This window comes from Triturus cristatus, chromosome 5_1 (assembly GCF_964204655.1).
Source record: "Triturus cristatus chromosome 5_1, aTriCri1.1, whole genome shotgun sequence".
Classification (NCBI taxonomy): domain Eukaryota; kingdom Metazoa; phylum Chordata; class Amphibia; order Caudata; family Salamandridae; genus Triturus; species Triturus cristatus.
The window spans coordinates 613818923-613837069 of NC_140587.1; the positions used below are offsets into that span (position 1 = coordinate 613818923).

The 18147-nt window shown below is 44.6% G+C and overlaps 1 protein-coding gene across 8 annotated transcripts in view; it reads left to right on the top strand.

The window, feature by feature from the left end:
• The window catches only part of ASPH (aspartate beta-hydroxylase), a 675802-nt gene that overhangs the window by 271235 nt on the left and 386420 nt on the right, over positions 1–18147 (top strand). For all 8 annotated transcript variants that reach the window (XM_085605545.1, XM_085605551.1, XM_085605546.1 and 5 more), the window contains one exon: positions 7957–8433. In XM_085605545.1, the coding sequence (XP_085461671.1) occupies positions 7957–8433 (477 nt within the window). The remainder of the gene's footprint in view (positions 1–7956; positions 8434–18147) is intronic.

An 18147-nucleotide genomic window follows, 5' to 3' on the forward strand; every position in this document is an offset into this window, starting at 1 on the left:
GCGCATCCTATCGCGTTGGGTGCACGGATTCTCTCGCGTTGGGAGAGCGGTTCCTATCGTGTTGGGTGCGCGGATCAAAAAAACATGGAAAAAATATATAAAATAAAGTTTTGAACATATAGTTAAAATATTTTTAAAAATATAAAAAAAATGTTTGAAAAACCCAATAAAACAAATATATTTTTAATTTTGAAAAGATTTAAATGAAAAAATAGGTTAAAAAAATAGTGTTAAAAAAGAATTTAAAAAAAACCTAATTAATAAAATTGACACACTGAAATTGAAAAATATAGAAATCCAATGAAAATCATTAAACATGATATCTTTAGAGATAAGTTATAGATAGGAATTAGCATTTAAAAAACCTTTGAAATTCACTGAAAAACCATAGGTTTCAGGGGCGTTATAGTTAGCTGGACATTTCCCTCGTACAAAACCCTAGAAATTCCCCCGTTATAGTTAGTTCAGCTAACTATAACTCGCACCCCCGCAATGCACTGCTGATGACATCACATATTACATCACTCATGACATGGTCAGTGATCACTGATGACATCTAAAATGACATCACTGATGATGTCATCCTGAGTGTGTTTCTGTAAATTTTAAATATGTTTAATATATATATATATATAGGGAAAACCTATGGAAGAATGTATCAGTGATTGTATAAGAGCGTAAGAATGTGGTACTATTTTTATGAGTAAGTGAACTTGTGTATGTATAACTGCATAGGTGAGTAAATGGGATTGTGATTAATTATTTACATGACTGACTAGGTGTGGGAGTACCTCGATGGATGATTGGTAGTGTGTGAGTGTCTATGTAGGTGTATAAATGCATATGATAGTCCTGTACTGAGTGACTGTAAGTATGAGTGACTGTACAGGTGAGGTGAGTGGATGTGTGTGTGGATCTAAGAGTCAATGAGTGGGTATGTAGTTATTGGTATTGGAGTATCTATGGTTTTGAGAATGGACGTCTGAAATTTTGATTGAGTATATCAAAGGGTGTGAGAAGATGCACTAATTTATCACATGGATGACGTCATCTGTGGTGTCATCAGTGATGTCATTTCAGATGTCATCAGTGATGTCACTGACCATGTCATGACTGATGTAATATGTGACGTCATCAGCAGTGCATTGCGGGGGCGCGAGTTATAGTTAGCTGAACTAACTATAACGGGGGAATTTCTAGGGTTTTGTACGAGGGAAATGTCCAGCTAACTATAACGCCCCTGAAACCAATGTTTTTTTCAGTGAATTTCAAAGGTTTTTTAAATGCCAATTCCTAACTATAACGTGCATGAAACCTATGGTTTTTTCAGTGAAAAAAAAAAAATATATATATATACACACATCTACATAAAAGTAATTATTTTTTACAAATATAAAGAGAACAAGGGAATTAATATGAAGCGATAAGGAGGATGATGTGTAGGGCATTGCACCCAAAAGGATTTAAAAAACAAATGACAACACTGTCCTCTACTGGATACCAAAAATAATTAAAATATCACACTAAATCACACGTTTTACAGTGAGCACTGTCCATTTTAGGTCAAAAATAGGATCCCATTAATTACTGTAACAAAGTAGTTTATTATTTGGGATGGATGGTAGTCCTCCATGAGTAATAAATCCAGTATCCTGTTAGGTCCTTAAAAAGCATTCAATAATTTAAAGCATAGCTCAATCCCTGGTAGGTACGGCACAGAGTAAACCGACTTAATTTAGAGAAAATGTGCAAAGCTTTTAGAGATACCAAAACAGTTAAAAAGTCAAAAGCACACCACAATCGAAATCCCACTTTCATTTATTTGATAAAGATTGGGAACATTTTAATGAACAAAATGACACAAAAACGACACATACAATAGGGGGAACTGGAAATATGAATTAGTAAAATTTCTTACAAAAACAAAAAAGCACCAAGAAACAGTAAAGCACCAGTCAGTAATTGTTCGCGAGTAACTGGGACCTTGGTGCGATTTTTGATGCAGGAGAGCCAGTCTGATACTCCAAGCAGGTTAATCTCGGTCAAAATTTTACTTTCTAATATTGTCTCTGAAATAAGTCTGAATCCTACAGCCGGACAAGTAGCAGGCTGTATCTGGAAAGGTCCCTTCGAAGTCTGATAAGACTAAGATGGGTCCAGGTGTAGCAGTTGGGTTTGACAGGTCTGAGCAGGAAAAGTCAAATTTTTGGCCCAGGGAAGTCTTCAAGTTAGCCGGATTCTTTTGGTACCTTTATCCGGTTAAGATTTCTAACTTTGGACATAGTCTCTCTTTTTTTAAGCTTTTGTTCTTCCAACAGGGCAAGGCAGTAGGCTGTATCCGGGAAGGTCGCACTGAAGTCTGATAGGCTTGCTACAAGGGTATGCTGAACTAGATTTTGAGGTGACAAGAGGGACTAACCTGAGTTTCTTGCTGAGTAAGGTTGCGGATTTACTTGAGTGAGTGCTCCCAGTACTCCAGAGATCTGCAAAGCCAACATATTTTAATTTCAGATTTTTCAGAAAACCTCATCTAGGACACTAAGGGTCACACGACCTCACAGATAGCACTTAGGGGCCAGGACTCTGCCCAGCAGAATTCACCGGAAGGATCCAGTCGTCTTCCAGTTGTAACTGGTCATTCTAGGTAAAAAAAAAAGCCTCTTGCAGCTTTTGATGTCCCTGTAGCCGAAGTGGTGGTCAGCTTGCTGACCCTTAGAGTCCATTTCTTTGGCCTTGGTAGATGATGGGAGCAGGTCCAGCCCTTCGGGTCTCAAACAGCAGGTATCATCCTTCTGTATGTCCAGAAAGTGTTGGAGGAGTTGATGGTGAAGTCCATTTTGTACAGTTTAGTAGCCAGTGGGTGGGGTGACTCCTGGACATTCTGTAGCCAATAGGTTAAAGTACTCGGGGGGTGCAGTGGAGGGTGCGGGTTTAACCCTACTCACCTTTGCAACACAGGTTTGCTGAACTGCAAACTGTTCCAGATTGCACTATTTTAATGGAAATCCAAGATGGCACAGGCCTTCTGCCCCTGAAGAGGGACTAAGGGCCAGCCATTGGCGTGCTTATGGAAATGAGCAGTCCCCTTCATTTCAGCTATGCCAAACTTCTTCTGAGATCAGCTCTCCCTCCCACTGGATTGATGCCCAACTGGCTTCAGAGGCTTAAAGATCAACCTTCCTTTCCTCAGGTCTTCCCTCACACTTAACTGTGAATGTGTAAACCTCACCCTTCCCCATTTGTAGTAAATTAAAGTCCTCAACCCTCTCATCTGCCCTTGCTAGTTTCACATACTTCACGCCCAGCCTGCCCAACAAGACTAAGCCATTTTGCTGTTCATGGAGCTATTTTCGCACTCCATTAAGGCAGGGTCAGCTGCTGACAAACTAAGCAAATTAACCTCCAGGACCTTCATCCAGGAAAAAGGTAACTTCTTAAAGTTACTTTTCCTAAATGTTTATTAAAAATCTAACGTTACCAATGTAGTGTATTTTTAATAACTATTAAAATAGTTGTTGAACAATTTGTCTGTTGTCTCACACCTGAGTTAACAAATTTAAGAAATTAATCTGCAATCTAGTTTTCTCCTAGGAGAAACAGATTTCCACAGTGAAAATAGATTTTGAGGGGATTTTTCCCGGTAGGGTCATGCCAACATTACATTTCTACCCATCCCACTTTTGAATAATGAGCAGGCTTACTTAAGGGGTGACTTCTTAATAATTACATGGAAGGTTTTTGTTCTGTCAGAAGGGTTATTTTGACAGGTCGGACTGGAGATTTAAACAGTAGTTGGGCTACATTGGTAGGCCTGAAGCCGTGCTCTCCTTGTCACGCTTGCGGATGGCATAATAAGTTTTGCAGTCTACAGGTGACATGTAACTTTTCATGTCATGGCCATATTGCTGTACCATATACTAAAGGCCAGCAATAAAATTCAACAAATAATGGGGATGTCCTTGCACAAATGGGCATTTTCTCACAATTGCTCCCTTATTAATGACTAATTATCGCAATGGCTTGGATAGGGTAACCTATAAAGCCACCCTAAACCGATAACTGACAAATTAGGTTCACCTTTGTGGATCACAGTTCTAATTCTGCCAATGGAATTAATACCATCATTAAAGAGGTTTCTCAGCCCACAGCTGGCACGAATGCCATCACTCAATGTCAGTATCTCTGCTTCAACTCTCTGAACTCTTCATTGGCAAGACAGACACTACATGAACCTCAGCCCCCTCTCTACTAACTCCCTTTTTAAGACTCCTCTTCCTGGTCTCCTTATGACAGCTTTTTTTCCAATTTCTCTCCCTTCGCCGATGTAGTAACCAAACTGTCAATCTCTAGTAAATCTGGGTCTCCGGACGATCCATGCCCTCACTTTTACTCCTTCTCTCCTGATGTCATGGGTTTTGCAGTCACCTTTCTGCGCAGTACGTCTTTTGTCTACCGAGATCCCCAGTGCATGGAAACATGGCAATGTTATCTAACTACTTAAAAAGCCAAATGCAACTCTCCATTCCTCTCCAATTGCTGACTCTCAACTCTCCTCTCCTAGCCAGAGGCCTTGGAAAAACAGTTCACGCCAAATAATCATTCTATCTCAAAGTTAACTCCTTGTTGAACTTGTCTGAATCTGGGTTCGGCCCATAGTACTTAGACCATTCTTATTAGTGCTACAGACCGCATTCGCCGCATCACAGATCAGGAAGCCTTTGCAGCCTGATCCTTTTCAATCTGTCTGCAGCTTTGGACACCATTTACCATGCTTTCCTTCTTGACCTCCTCCATGACAGAAGCATCTGCCTGGGTGCCCTTAACTAGTTTAATTCCTTTCTTTCTGGAAGGACTCATTCTATCCCACTTGCCCCTTACTGTTTCAACCACATCAATCTGACATTCAGTGCACCCAAAGGCTTCACTATCAGCTTGACATTGTTCATTTTGTATGTGGCCCTTTTTGCAAGTATCGTTGGGAAACAGGGTTTCAGTACCACGTCATATGCCTATGATACACAGCTCAATTTATCTCTGACGAGACGGCTTCCACCCGTAGGAGCTTCAATACCTGTATGAGGTGGACAATTGGAAGCGCGAGCATTGCTTAAAGCTAAACCGCGACAATACTGGGGTTCTGATCTTCTCTTTTTTGGAGGACAGCTAGTGGTCATCGGCACTTATCTGTCCCCCACCACTTGTGCCAAAAACCTCAATCATTCTAGATAGCAGTGTCAACCTAGCAGACCAAAGTACATTGGTGCTTGCTGCCTGCTTCAGCATCCTTAAGATGCTCAAGAAGGTCTTTCAGTAGCTCCCCAGTAGTTCCCGTAGGTCTGTCATTCTGGCCCTTATAAATAGCTTTTTGGACAACGGTAATGCTTTGTATGTAGTCATTCCCGCCTGTCTCACAAACAGGTTCCAGGTCATTCAGTTTGCGGCGGCTCGTCTGGTCCTCAGTCTGCCTGCACCTCTGACTTCTCACCTACGAGCCCTTCCCTGGGTTGCCCATTCAGAAAAGGGCATCTTTAAACTGCTCTGCCACACCCACAGAGCCCTGCACCTCTCAGGTCGCTGCTGCCTCTGCTGCAGAGTCTTCTTTGCACGACATTCCCGCCTCTTCCGCTCCTCTAGCCCACACCCCATGCTGTAGATGATCCAGAGCTGGCGGCAACACGTCTTCCTTCCTGGGCGCCCGCCACTGGGATGATCTTCCTATGGCTCTGTCTTACTTTCTATTTAACGTCCTTCAAGAAACCACTCCAGACCTGGCTATCCTAAGCGCTTGCTTTCTGGCAGTAGGCCTCCTTGGCGCTTAGATTTCGGCATCTGTGAGACTGCACCCTACAAATCAAAATACCATAACCTATTCTCAAAATGACCCTGTTACTGCACCGAAACTAATGATGGGAGAGATTGATGGATTCGAAATTATTAAATGGAAGCGGATATTGGGTGTCGTAATGGACTGAGGTGAGTGTTGATCAGGAGGGGAGGAATGATTGTGCCTTATGGTGCCCTGGCTGTGGGGCTGAATGATCCGGAGGAGAATGAAGGAAGTAATATGGTGAACATTCTGTCATCGAGGTAAGATGTGATCCTTTTCAGTGCTCTTCCTATGAAGGAGAGTGGGGTGGTGAACCCTATCAAAGGTAATGAGAGATCAGATAGGTGTAAGGTTGCTGCTCCAATTCTCACAAAAAGTGAAGTGTAAATTCCTTTTCTGAAGCACATTGTGTTTGCTACAAAAACATTTTATTTTTAATTGTATGACTAATATGACGCTTTAAAAAAAAAATGTTTTATACCAATACCACCCTCAAAGGATTCCCTCACTAAGTTCCCTTTATTCATGCATTGGATTAATTTACATTGGCACCTATACCCAGAGCCTGAAAGCACTGCTGAATGTGAATTTAATAGAAATATGATAGCTGCTGACTGATGCCTGTAGGGGATAGGGTTCATATTTTGAAACTGCAATTTATATGATTACTTTTGGCTGATATCTACAGCTCTTTTTAGTACATTTTTGTAAAAATATGTACATCCAGTTTACCTCTGTTAAACGCATCCCATGGACTCTGATTAGTAATATAGAGTCGCTATACAAAAGGTGAATTCTTTGAATTCGACCACTGGTGATTCGCTTATGCAGCCTATTGCATCGTAGCATGATTTGCATTGCTTTTATCATACAGTGCCTTTTACACACCTCAGACCCTCCACACTGAGGTGTCGTTCTTACCATTCCTTGTGATAACATGGCTAGCAAGTGTCGTGGGAGCTTGGTTTTCAGCAACAGTAGCCCTCCGTGCTGATTTTTAGGTCGAGCCTAGAGCAGCGCATGCACTGTGCTCTGGTGAGACTTTTAGTAAGGGCTTCAGAAAATGCCACCACTGTGGCCTAGAGCTTGAGTGCATGTGTGCGGGCACGCGCTTACGAGCAGAGGTGCCATATGGCTTTCCTCTCTCATCATGGGTGACAGGCCCTGGCTGTTCTCTCCACCCTCTGCATTCCACAGACCTTCTCCAGCATGCGCTTTCCCCTCTCGACCCCTCCCTTTGGACAGGGAGGAGGGAAAACTGCTCCTGTTTGCATACCTCACCACTGTTCATGCCATGGAAGTTTGTCAATAGGGCATGAACAGTGCATTTAATTTCTTGAAAACAAGTGTCCCTGTCTCCCTTTCTACTCTGGGCTGCTCACTCCTCTGGCCCCACCTCTAGGCTTCAAGATCAGAGTCTGCCAGCAGCTTCACTCTGCAACTCTTCTCTCCTCCTTCTCCCCCCCCCCCCCCCATCCCTTTTCAGAGGGGAGGGGAAGGGAGGCTGGGTCCATTGCAAGCTTCTCAACCAGCAGCTTTCGGTATGTCATAGAAGTGGCCACTTTACCCTTAATACGTATTGCTTACCCCCTCTGCCCCCCTGCTCTGTCCTAACACTTACTATCCCGTTCAAAGCTCGCCTTGCTTACCCCCCTGCCCCCGCTCTGTCCTAACATTTATCATCAGGTTCAAAGCTCGCCGTGCTTGCCCCCCGCTCTGTCCTAACACTTCTCATCAGGTTCAAAGCTGTTCGTGCTTACCTCCCTGCCCCACGCACTGTCCTAACACATCAGGTTCACAGCTTGCCGTTATGCAGCACAATATCCTTGGTGCAACAACATCAATTGTTGCATGGCTAAACACTTATAAGGTCCCAAAAGCGAAACCTATTGGCTATGCCAATGCTTGTTATATTTAGTATTGGCATTACCTATTGCCAGTGAGATAAATGTTGTTCTCCGATTGGTTGGGCCTTTGCATGTGCTTTTTAAACGTTTTCTTGGCTTTCAGTTTTTTTTGTTTCTTCCACTTGAATGTTTGTTTGGATTTTAACAAATTGCTCACGGGAAGCGATTGTGACAGAATGAACATTGCAAGTTAGTAATTTACTGTTGTTAACTTGATTTAAGGAGAGTATGACCACAGCGAGGATGAGGAGCCAGAACAAGAATCCTTCCTAGAAGCTGAACCTGAGCTGGAATCTGAGGAAGAGCCGGAGCCAGAACGGGAACTGGACGCAGAGCCTACCCCGGAAACAGAGCCAGAGGCAGAACTGGACGCAGAGCCTACCCCGGAAACAGAGCCAGAGGCAGAACTGGACGCAGAGCCTACCCCGGAAACCGAGCCAGAGGCAGAATTGGATCTGGAGTCTGAATCAGAGGTAGAGGATCCATCCGAACCAGAGCCCCAGCCGGAATCTGAGCCCACTCAAGAACGAGAGTATGATTTTGAGGATGAGCCTGAGCCTGAAGCAGAAACTGAAAGCACGCAGGAACCAGAGCAGGAACAGGAACCAGAGCAGGAACAGGAACCAGAGCCAGAACCAGAGCCGGAACCAGAGCATCCGACTGAAGAGCAGAGGGACCATAGCCAACCAGATGTAGAAGGTATTTTATGTTACTTGTTGGGTTGGGTTGGATTGGTTTTCTTTATGGCAAATGTACATTCTCAATTAAGTATTTCAAACCTTTTCCTTTTTGTATTCTTTTACCGCTATACAGCAGCAACACTTTATCTTCAGACTAATATTTCATTTGTGTTAGTAAATGTAAACTTGTAAAGTGCATTAAACCATAGGCCTCAAAGCGCTGTAACCAGCAAGAGAATATGGGGGTGACCAACAGAGGCAATTATAGCTGTGAGAAAATCCTAGTATACACATTCTTGCGAAATGCAGAGTATGAAGTAATACTAGCAATGTGTACCGGGAGAGTGTTCCATAACCTAGCACCAGCCACCGAAAATGCACGCTCACCCCATCGCCTTGAGACCTTCACGGGTAAGTAGTGCGCTTTACAAATGTCCTGATTAATTGATTGATCTTGCCCTCCTGAAGAAGGGAACAGTCACTTTCCTCTCACCAGCAGATCTCAACTGTCTGCTGGGAAGATACTAGTTAAAAACGGTTCTTAAATAATAAGAATCCTGCTGGTTAAGGGCCGGAAAAATCAGACCCGTGGCTTTGAACAACAGGTGCTTCCTCGCTAGCAGCCAGTGAAGAGTTCTCAGCCCCTCACTCACCAATAGATGTTTAGTAATGCCCAAAACCACTCACGCCGCTGCATTCTGGATAACCTGAAGTTTATTAAGGGAATACTGGTTAGCGTTCAAATATAAAGTGTTACAGTACTCAAGGCGAGATGTTATTAGCGCAATGACCACCGGCACTCCTGGCTCCTTGAGAAGGAAGGGAAAGATCTTTTTCCGGCACTTGATCCAAATACAAGAACTCAGTCATCCTAAATTGGAGGTCAAATGTCAGGGTGTTTTGGAAGATTATCCCCAGGTTTTTAGCGGCGGTTCTAGAAACAGGTAGTGAGCTACAAGTCTCTGGCCTCCAGTTGTTGGGCCAAACAGAGTTCTCTGCCTTGAAGATCACAATCTGTTTTATCGGTATTCATCTTGAGCCAGTTCTCTCGCATCTATGTACTGACTTGTCCCATGCACAATCTAAAGGTGTCGGCTACACCTTCCCTATCACCTGATATTTAAACAATGATTTGTGTATCGTCCCCAAAGGACAATACCTGAAAGAATGTACCAGTTTAGCCAAAGGGGCCAACATAAAGGTTGAACAATGTAAGACTAAGGGAGGACCCCTCTGGAACACCAAAGAAGAGCTAGAAAGATCTAGCTCTAAAGTCTCCGCAGCTCACTTTTTGGGTCCTATTTGCCATGAAGGATACTGAAAGATTGAGGGCAGACTCAATAAACCGCCCTAAGAAGTCCTCTTCCATAGATGTAGGCACTGGGCCATCCTCCACAACTTGAAATTCAGAGAGAATCTTGAAAATCTTGGCCCCAAAGAAGAGGCCACCCTGTTGGTAACATCTAGAGAATTTTCCAGCTCCTGTTGAGCTGGCGGCGTTGTGAGATCTCAAACCACCTTAGTAAAACCATTCTCCCCAGAATGTTATGTAATGTGGTGTGTTTTAATTGACAATTCTCCAATGTAAAGTTAAGCTTCATAATCTTCTTCTGATTCCACAAATGGTACATATTTACATTGCTAGTGCAGTATGTTTCATGCACAGTAAACATGTTCAAGTTACATTGTAAGAGCACATTATAGCACATCGTTTTTGAAAATAGCACTTTGTCTTTTTGAGGTTTTATCAAGTAAGCACAAGGGGCCATGCTGTTTACATAACATGTTTTGTGGCGCAACTTCTTAGCTAATGTTTCATCATTTTTTGTATTAAACCACTCTCTAGTTTACTGGAATGGTTCACATGGGTTGTAGTTGCACTGGTCATCGGGTTTGTTCTCAAACATGAGCAGATCTGAGACACTGGCTTGCCTTAGTGATGCATTCCTTGCCCCTTCTTTCTACCTGTGAGGGGCCAGCAGTGGCGGTGCGTCCATTAGGGCGCTGGGGCGTTGACCCATAAGCCACACCCGAGGCTCTGTCTCAACTGACAATGCATGTCAGTCAGCATAACACCGGGCCGCCCACCCGCTTCAGAGTCTGAAGGGGGTGGGCGGTCCAGCGTCATGCTGACTGACATGCATTGTCAGGCCAGCGTGTGGCGCACAGCAGGCAGCAGCACAAGTGCGCATGTTGGGTTTAGGTCGGAGAATTTTCCGACCAGCCCAGTCATGAGCACTACTGTAACCCCCCCCTCCTCCACCAGTGTTGAGTTGCTGGATCAAAGGAGCTGCACTCAGTGGAAGGATTGATTACTTGTTCGGTTGTCACACTGCTGGTGGACACACAGGAGGCTGCTAGGCTGTGCTGAAGGTGAGTGTCCGACTAGTCTGCCATGCTTCATGTGCTGTCACTCACGTTAGACACGGGATGGTGGCGAAACCGGGGCTCGTATAGCGTCAAGAGCACAGTGCTCCTGCTGCCCCCTTGTCTTCCTGGACCACCTGTCCCGTGCACTGACCGAGGTCTGCAGGGGCCAATTTTGCGTACAACGAGGGTTTGTTGGCGCTATTTGGGTACATGATGTATCACTCATTGATTGTATGGCTGTCCTGCGCAGGTTAATGCATCAAGGCTACTTACTGTTTCACTGTGCACAAGTGCTTTTCAGATTAGTGCATGAAGGGCACCTGCTGGTGACTAGTACGGATTAGCCTGTAGTGGACGCATAAGGGCACCTGCTCCCTTTGCATTCTTTTCACACACTGTACCTGGCGGTTCGTCGATACACTGTACCGACTGCTTGATTCTGTTTACACGCTTGCGCATGGTAATGCATACATAGAGGCCCATTAGTATAGCGGGCGGATCGCCACCACCATACAGGCGGTGGCGATCCGCCCGCTAAAAACCTTCACCCGCTGCCAATGTGGCGGGGGGGGGGGCGCCCGCTGGATTTCCGCCGGTAGGCAATCCGCCCGATTGCCTACCGGGCGGAAAAGCAGTTTATATGGTGGCGGTGTCTGGTAGACACCGCCATACATATTACTATGCAGGCGGGGACCTGCCTTTCCATGGCGGCAATGCTGCCCCGAAAAGGCAGGCGGTTTTTGACATTGGGGGCCCGTAGCGGTCCCCCAGGGATTCTGGGGGGTGGGGGGTGAACATAGGGGGTACCCCCCTACATATCAATGTACAATATGGCAGGCACTGCATGGTGCCTGTCACGTTGTGCATTGAAAGGCACAGGCTGCCTTTGTGGCATTGCGGTAGGCGGTGCTCTCTGCACCGCCTGCCGCAATGTTGCAGATGTGCCATGCGTCCGCCAGTGTGGCAGGCGTATGCTAATCGGGAGCGCGGGACCGCCACACCCTCAGGGGGAGGACCCGTTTCCCGATGGTATGGCGGGTGGCCAAAGTCCGCCCGCCATACTAATGGTGCCCTTAGTCTCTGCCAGGGAGTGCATAGTAATCAACTTGTGTTTAATTGTATTCGCACTGAGTTTAATGCACACATGGCACCACCAGCTAGTTTACACAGTCAGGGTTTTTGGCGCCTATTTGTATTGATGCAATGAGCGGGTTAGTTGAAGCAGAGTACTGGTGTTACATTCTGGATGCAGGAGTATGATTCGCACTTAGAGCGAGATAGGAATACTGGTTTTGGACCCGGGACCTTCTGGTCTGTGCTGTCGCTGAGTTGGGGGTGATTTGGTGTATATTACTTTCTTTGTGCTAGAGATTTGGATGTCCGTATCTGAAGCCGATTGGTGGTGCAGGGGTGTGTTGCGTTGGGCAACAGTCTTGGCACATGTACTGGAGTATGTCTTTTTCAGTGCTGAAAATATTCATGTGGTTGGGTAGGAGTATGTCTGGATCGGAAAGCAGTATTGTGATTGGATACAGGGTGGCCTGTTATCTCTTCGGTTGAGATGGTGGGCAGTAGTAGTGAACAGCAGCATTTGAACTGATAGTTTGTGTATCTGCTGTGCTTGGTGTGGGGCTACAGCATTAGGGGCTTGCTTTGAGTTTTGCATGAACAGGGTTGGATTTTGGGTGAATCAGTATGTCATTTCTTTTGCTGAGTTGTATCGGAACTAGAGTTGGTTTTCGGTGCAGAAATAAGTGGTGTGCTTTGTTGTTGGTTAACAGCACAGAGTGGGTTAGCAGTGCAGAAGCATGTCTGTTGTGTAGCAGTTGAGTATCAGCATTTTAGGTGAAGTTGTAATGGAGTACGTATTGCAAATGTAAGTCAGCTGTGATGGATTAGATGCCATTTATGCTTGGGGTTTGAGCAGCTTTAGTGGGGTCCAGAGCTACTGTATTGTGGTATGGTTTACAGTCACGCTTTGACGAACAAACTGAAAAGCTGCCGTGAACACTTTACTGGTGTCACACCAGTAAAGTGTTCACGGCAGCTTTTCAGTTTGTTCGTCAAAGCGAGAGATATGTGCTTACTGTGTATCATGTGCTTACAGTGGCCAGTCCTCTGATGTATGGCATTAAAACTGGCCCTGTGTACATGCCCCTAAGTTAACACTGATGCCAAAAACATGGATTGACTTGCAAACAATGAATGTTAAAAACGTAGAGGGAATGCATTTCAGTGATGTAGTTCCTCTTATTTTACATGTTTACTTAATCTTGCATTCCCCACGAGTTAGCTATTTTATAATGTTGTTGTTTATCTGTATTTTATTCTGTGCATACTTTGAGGCTTAAGCCATGCCAGGTGTTTGAGGAGCTTTGATTGAGCAGGCAGGCGCTAAGGCTAAAGCCAAACAAAGTGCCTGTCAGTGGGTTGGCCTCTCTGCAGAGCACACAGAACAATGTTTGTGTATTCCATTTGCAACTGAAATTCTGTGGAAATGTGTGTGAAGGGGTACACTGATGTCAAAATATATGCAAGGCAAAGGTAAGAGAAATTAAAGTGCTTATATTTGAGGGAGTGCAGTGCATGTTGGGGGCAGTGAAGTGACAGATGTGAGAAAGGGCATTCGGGGAAGAGTGAAAAGAGGATGCTGAAGAGGAAAGAGGTGGTTGAAGATGTGCAGATGGACAAGCTATGCAGAGAAAAAGAGGATACATACCTAACATAAAGCACACATAATTGAAGGACGAAACTCCTTCCACAGGCCTCGATGCTATTTAATTCACAGACTCACTATTTCAGAATTTAAACATTTTCAATGTTAATTATTTATAAGAAATCATTGTTGTTACTCATTTATCTTAAACTGCTAACACCCAGTGACAAAGCCAATCATACTGACAGGATTTAGGCGTATGTCAGTTGCTGTGCCATTTGTATGGATAAAATTACATCTCAGAGAGAAACCAAAATACTGGTCTGATGGCACACTATGGGAATCACAGAAATGTATTTGGCATGTTCCTTTACTTTTGTCATCGCACTTAAAGACCTGTCTGCACATATTTCTATATGACTTGTTCCAGCCAGCAGCTGTGGGTGCTTCCCGAAGTCTGGTTAGAGCATATTTTTCCAAAGTTAATGCTGCATGCAGTTCAAGACACTGGGCAAGCATACATTTTAAATAGCTAAAGTTGTCATGCAGAACAATTTACATATTACAGTAGCTGTTGAACAAATTAATGCAAGAAGATACAGGGCAGTTTTTAATGTGTTTTAATATTTCCAGACTATACGTTGCCACTGCTTAGTAAGCCTTGCTTTATCGCTGCATTCATTTGCTTTAAAATGCACCATTTGCCAATCTTTTTTAAATTTCTTTCTCAGGAGAGGCTCCTCCCTAGATCCCAGGTTTGTCCATTGAACTTGTTCACATCGAAAGGGTAGAGCCAAAGCAGTCTTGCTTAGTACCCTAGCCCTCTTCAGAAGTCAGACTTGCTTGGCAACCCAGAAATTCTCTGAAATAATGAATTAGTTTTCTTTTATGAATTCCTAGAAGAACTGAATTTTTAGACAATTTATCACAGAAATAGTGCTGAAAATCGCACCAAAAAGATGCCCCCCCCCCTCCCCCAACCCCTCCTATTACCGTCGGGCTCGCTGCGCTCGCTCGCATTGGTTGATTAGTTCTGCTTACGCCTACCAGTTTCAAATTCCACCAGCCACCACTGGTGAGGGGGCAGAAAGTAGGAGGGTTTTGGTGGCAATGGGAGTGCTCTCTGGCTCCATGCAGACTTTAACCACGCACAAGAGAATTAGAAATGCAGTTTATCTACTCCATGCCTGCAAACACGACTTGGCATTTTCCGGTTTCTTTAGGTCATGCGCTTTGCCAGATGCAATCGGTGTGTGTGTGGGGCAAGCTGCCCGTCAGCCGAGAAACGTGCTCAGTCAGATGAGGCGTGTTTTTTCCTGAGTTCCATAATCCTGCTCACGGGGCTTTTGGTAGTTTGCACGTTCGCTGGAGGCCTTCACGGACCTGCATGCTCATGCATGTGACGAGACTGCTAGGGCGTCAAATGTTACAGATTATCAGGGACACGGGGTGAAATAATCTGCCAGAAAGCGAGCTGGTTTATTTGAACACATTTGCTGGTGATAAATGACCTGAACAAAGTTCTTGTGACGCATATTTGTTAGACCTTGTTTAGGATTGAAAGCATATTAAAACGGCCGAACTGGGCATTCTCTCCAGCAGTTAGCAGTTGGAGTTCGAGAAGGCCTATCTGTGCCATTGCTCCCAATCCACATTGGAGGATGTTTTTAAGAGCACTGTCCTGTAAACAGCCGGTGAAACAGAACCGGAACATACATGCTGAGCTGGACCTGTGAGGGGAAAGAGTATTGTTGGGAGAGTAGAGCCACATAGACGCCAGTGACATGCTTCAGATGTAAAATGAAGCACTGGGAAAGCAAATAGGTCTTGTTTTTGGGATCCATTGCCTTTGCCAGTGCTTTTTAGCTATGCTATAAAGCATTGACAGGATGCTGTGCAACATGGGCTAAAACAAAACGCAAGGATAAGGCATGCATGCGCTATTATGCATGTGTGCCTACAGAAATGATGCAGATCTGTGATTGACCAGGCACCCCCTGCAAATAGAAGTGTGGTGCCACTTAGTTGCTCCGCGTGCAGGAGCGAGGCAAGGCGGGTAGTCCTTCAGCTGTTTCACCATGGAGAGGGGCGGCGCTTGTGACGTCATCTGGAGGCGGCTTAGTGCTGCACGGTATAAGGCATCCCAAGGTCAGGGGTCCGCCTCTTTTCTCTCTACTGCGCACCCTGCCAACATGCCTCGGCAACCAACTCCTGGAGGAAGGAGGAATTGATGGATTTTCTTGCAGCAGAAAAAGGGGGCTACGCAAAATTTGAAATGATTTACTGAACTTACACCTTGGAGGGGTGTTTTGTGCGGGCACTGGGCAGGCAGGAGAGGGGACTGATCTGCTGGCAGTCCTGGACCTTCTTGCCCTACCCGGGGTTTCCTGGAGTTGAACATTTTTTTTTTTTTTACCTGGTAACAGGTACCACGGCAGGGACGGAGAACTATGCAGTGCCCTGGTGTATGTGGAACTGTGGGTATTGCCCATCCCTCGGAGTGATGGAGTGGAAGTTGACACCAAGGTATGCACTGGATGCCTGTGGTTGACGGCGTGTGTGTTGGGTATAGAAAAGAGGCCTGCTGGCACTTTGCATTCCAAAGTGTTGTGCTGTAATGGGTGGAGACAACTATAGTATTGCTTGCACAATCTTTGAGCTGGTTTGCTGATCTTAAGACCTGTATTTTCATAACAATGTCTTTGGCTGATCTTCAGCTTGTGGATACATAACAATAATGTATGTTTAACTATGGTTACCATTCCTCTCTGATGCAATGTGACTATGTGAATAAAAGACCTCTGAAACAAAAGGGGCAACCTAGGGACCTGGGCCGGATAATTTTTAATGAAAAGGTGGTCCCTATGGGGGAAGTGTAGCCCTTGACTTCCAAGGTAAGGTGTCAAGAAGGGGATACAAACACCTCCAACACAAATAACTTGGCATTACATATTTATCTTTTGATTTTATTTTAGCACATTTTTCTTTGAAAAAGGTGCTAAAATAAAAAGATAGTAGTGCGAGTTTACGAGACGTCTCCGGCCTCCCGCTGCATTGACGTAGAAGACGGACTGCTCAACACCCAGCCACAATTACCTGCAGTATGCAGGCCATCTCGGAATTCCGTAAAACTTAATTTCTGAATAGCAACTGCCTCCAAAACCAACTGATATAAGACCAAAAGCGACTGAAGAATTTAGATTTTGAAATTTTATGACAATGGCAGAAATCATATTTGTGATAAAGTTCACAAATCTTCATTAGTGAGTTCCATATAGTAACACAGGAGCAGGCCCTTAATTCTTTTTAAGACTGCCCCACTTCTGAGTCATGCTGCTGCCCGATCTCCTCATAAGCGCCAGCCCAAAGTTGGCACCCATCACTGATCCTCAGAGGCTGAACATACGGACTTAGAAAATAGGTACGTCATTAGCAGTTACATACTGTATTACTGATAATTCAATAAAGGAATCAAACGTCAATCCTGAGACATGTAGATTAACTCTGAAATACTCTAACCAACATTCGCAAGCTAGAAACATAAGTTAATAATCCTGGAATTTTCTCCAGTCCAGATGGTGATTTAGAATTCAGTTACCATTTATGTCCTTCAGCCAATTGCCCACTATTGGTGATCTACTAACATGACGGGGACATGGTTGAGAGTAGATGGGGGGGCCCCGCCATCGTTCAAGCCCTGCCCCCTGGATCGACAGGGGAACAGGGAGAGGAGGTGGATTAGCCATCATCTATAAAGACAAATTTAGTTGTCGTACTACATGGAACCCCTTACAAGATTGCGAAAGCCTTTTTTTTTTACGATTAGCATATCTCACGTCAGTACGTTCTCTGCCATTTTAGTTTATTGCCCCCCTGGCCCTTCAGCTAGTTTTTGTAAATCACTCCTGGACACTGTTGCCGGTCTGGCTAGCCCCCTCCCCAACTTTACTCTTCTTGGGGATCTTAATTTACATTTTGATGAGGTTCTACTCTCATCTGTGGTGGAAGTTACTGATGGCCTTGAAATGCTTGAACTCCGACAATTAGTCAATAAGCCTTCTCACAATAAGGGCCATACTCTCGACCCCATCTTTTCCAACGCCCCCAGCCTCTTGGTGAATGACCCAACCCCTCTTCCATGGTCCGATCATTACCTTATTCCTTTTAATTGGACAGTACAAGAGGCTCCTCCTCTGGTTGAGAAAAGTATCAGGCTCATACGCCCCTGGGCAAAATTGTCATCTGATTTATGGACTACTTATTTGAAAGATGCGGTCCCTACAGTAGACTCTAACCCAGTAATTGCGAATGATGAATTTAATGGATGGCTAGAATCATCACTTGATACGATTCTGCCTAAGAAACTTACGCATAATAAAATAGGAGCCCACCATAATCTCTGGTATTCGCCCAAACTACGATCTCTCCGGCAGGCTACCAAGAAGCTAGAGCGAAGCTGGAGGAAAGATCCTACAGTTGATAATAAAATGAAATCTAGAACTGGAATAAGGATTTATAAGCTTGAAATAAAATTGGCTAAATCTGCCTACTTTGAAAAGAGAATTACTTCAGCAGCAAACCGCCCTCGTGAAATTTTTAAAATTGCTAAAGAGCTCTTTATTCCCCCCCCCCCCCCCCCCCCCCCCCCCCCCCATTGTTACTGATATTCCTCTACGGTAAATGTAATTGCACATTTTTTTACTGATA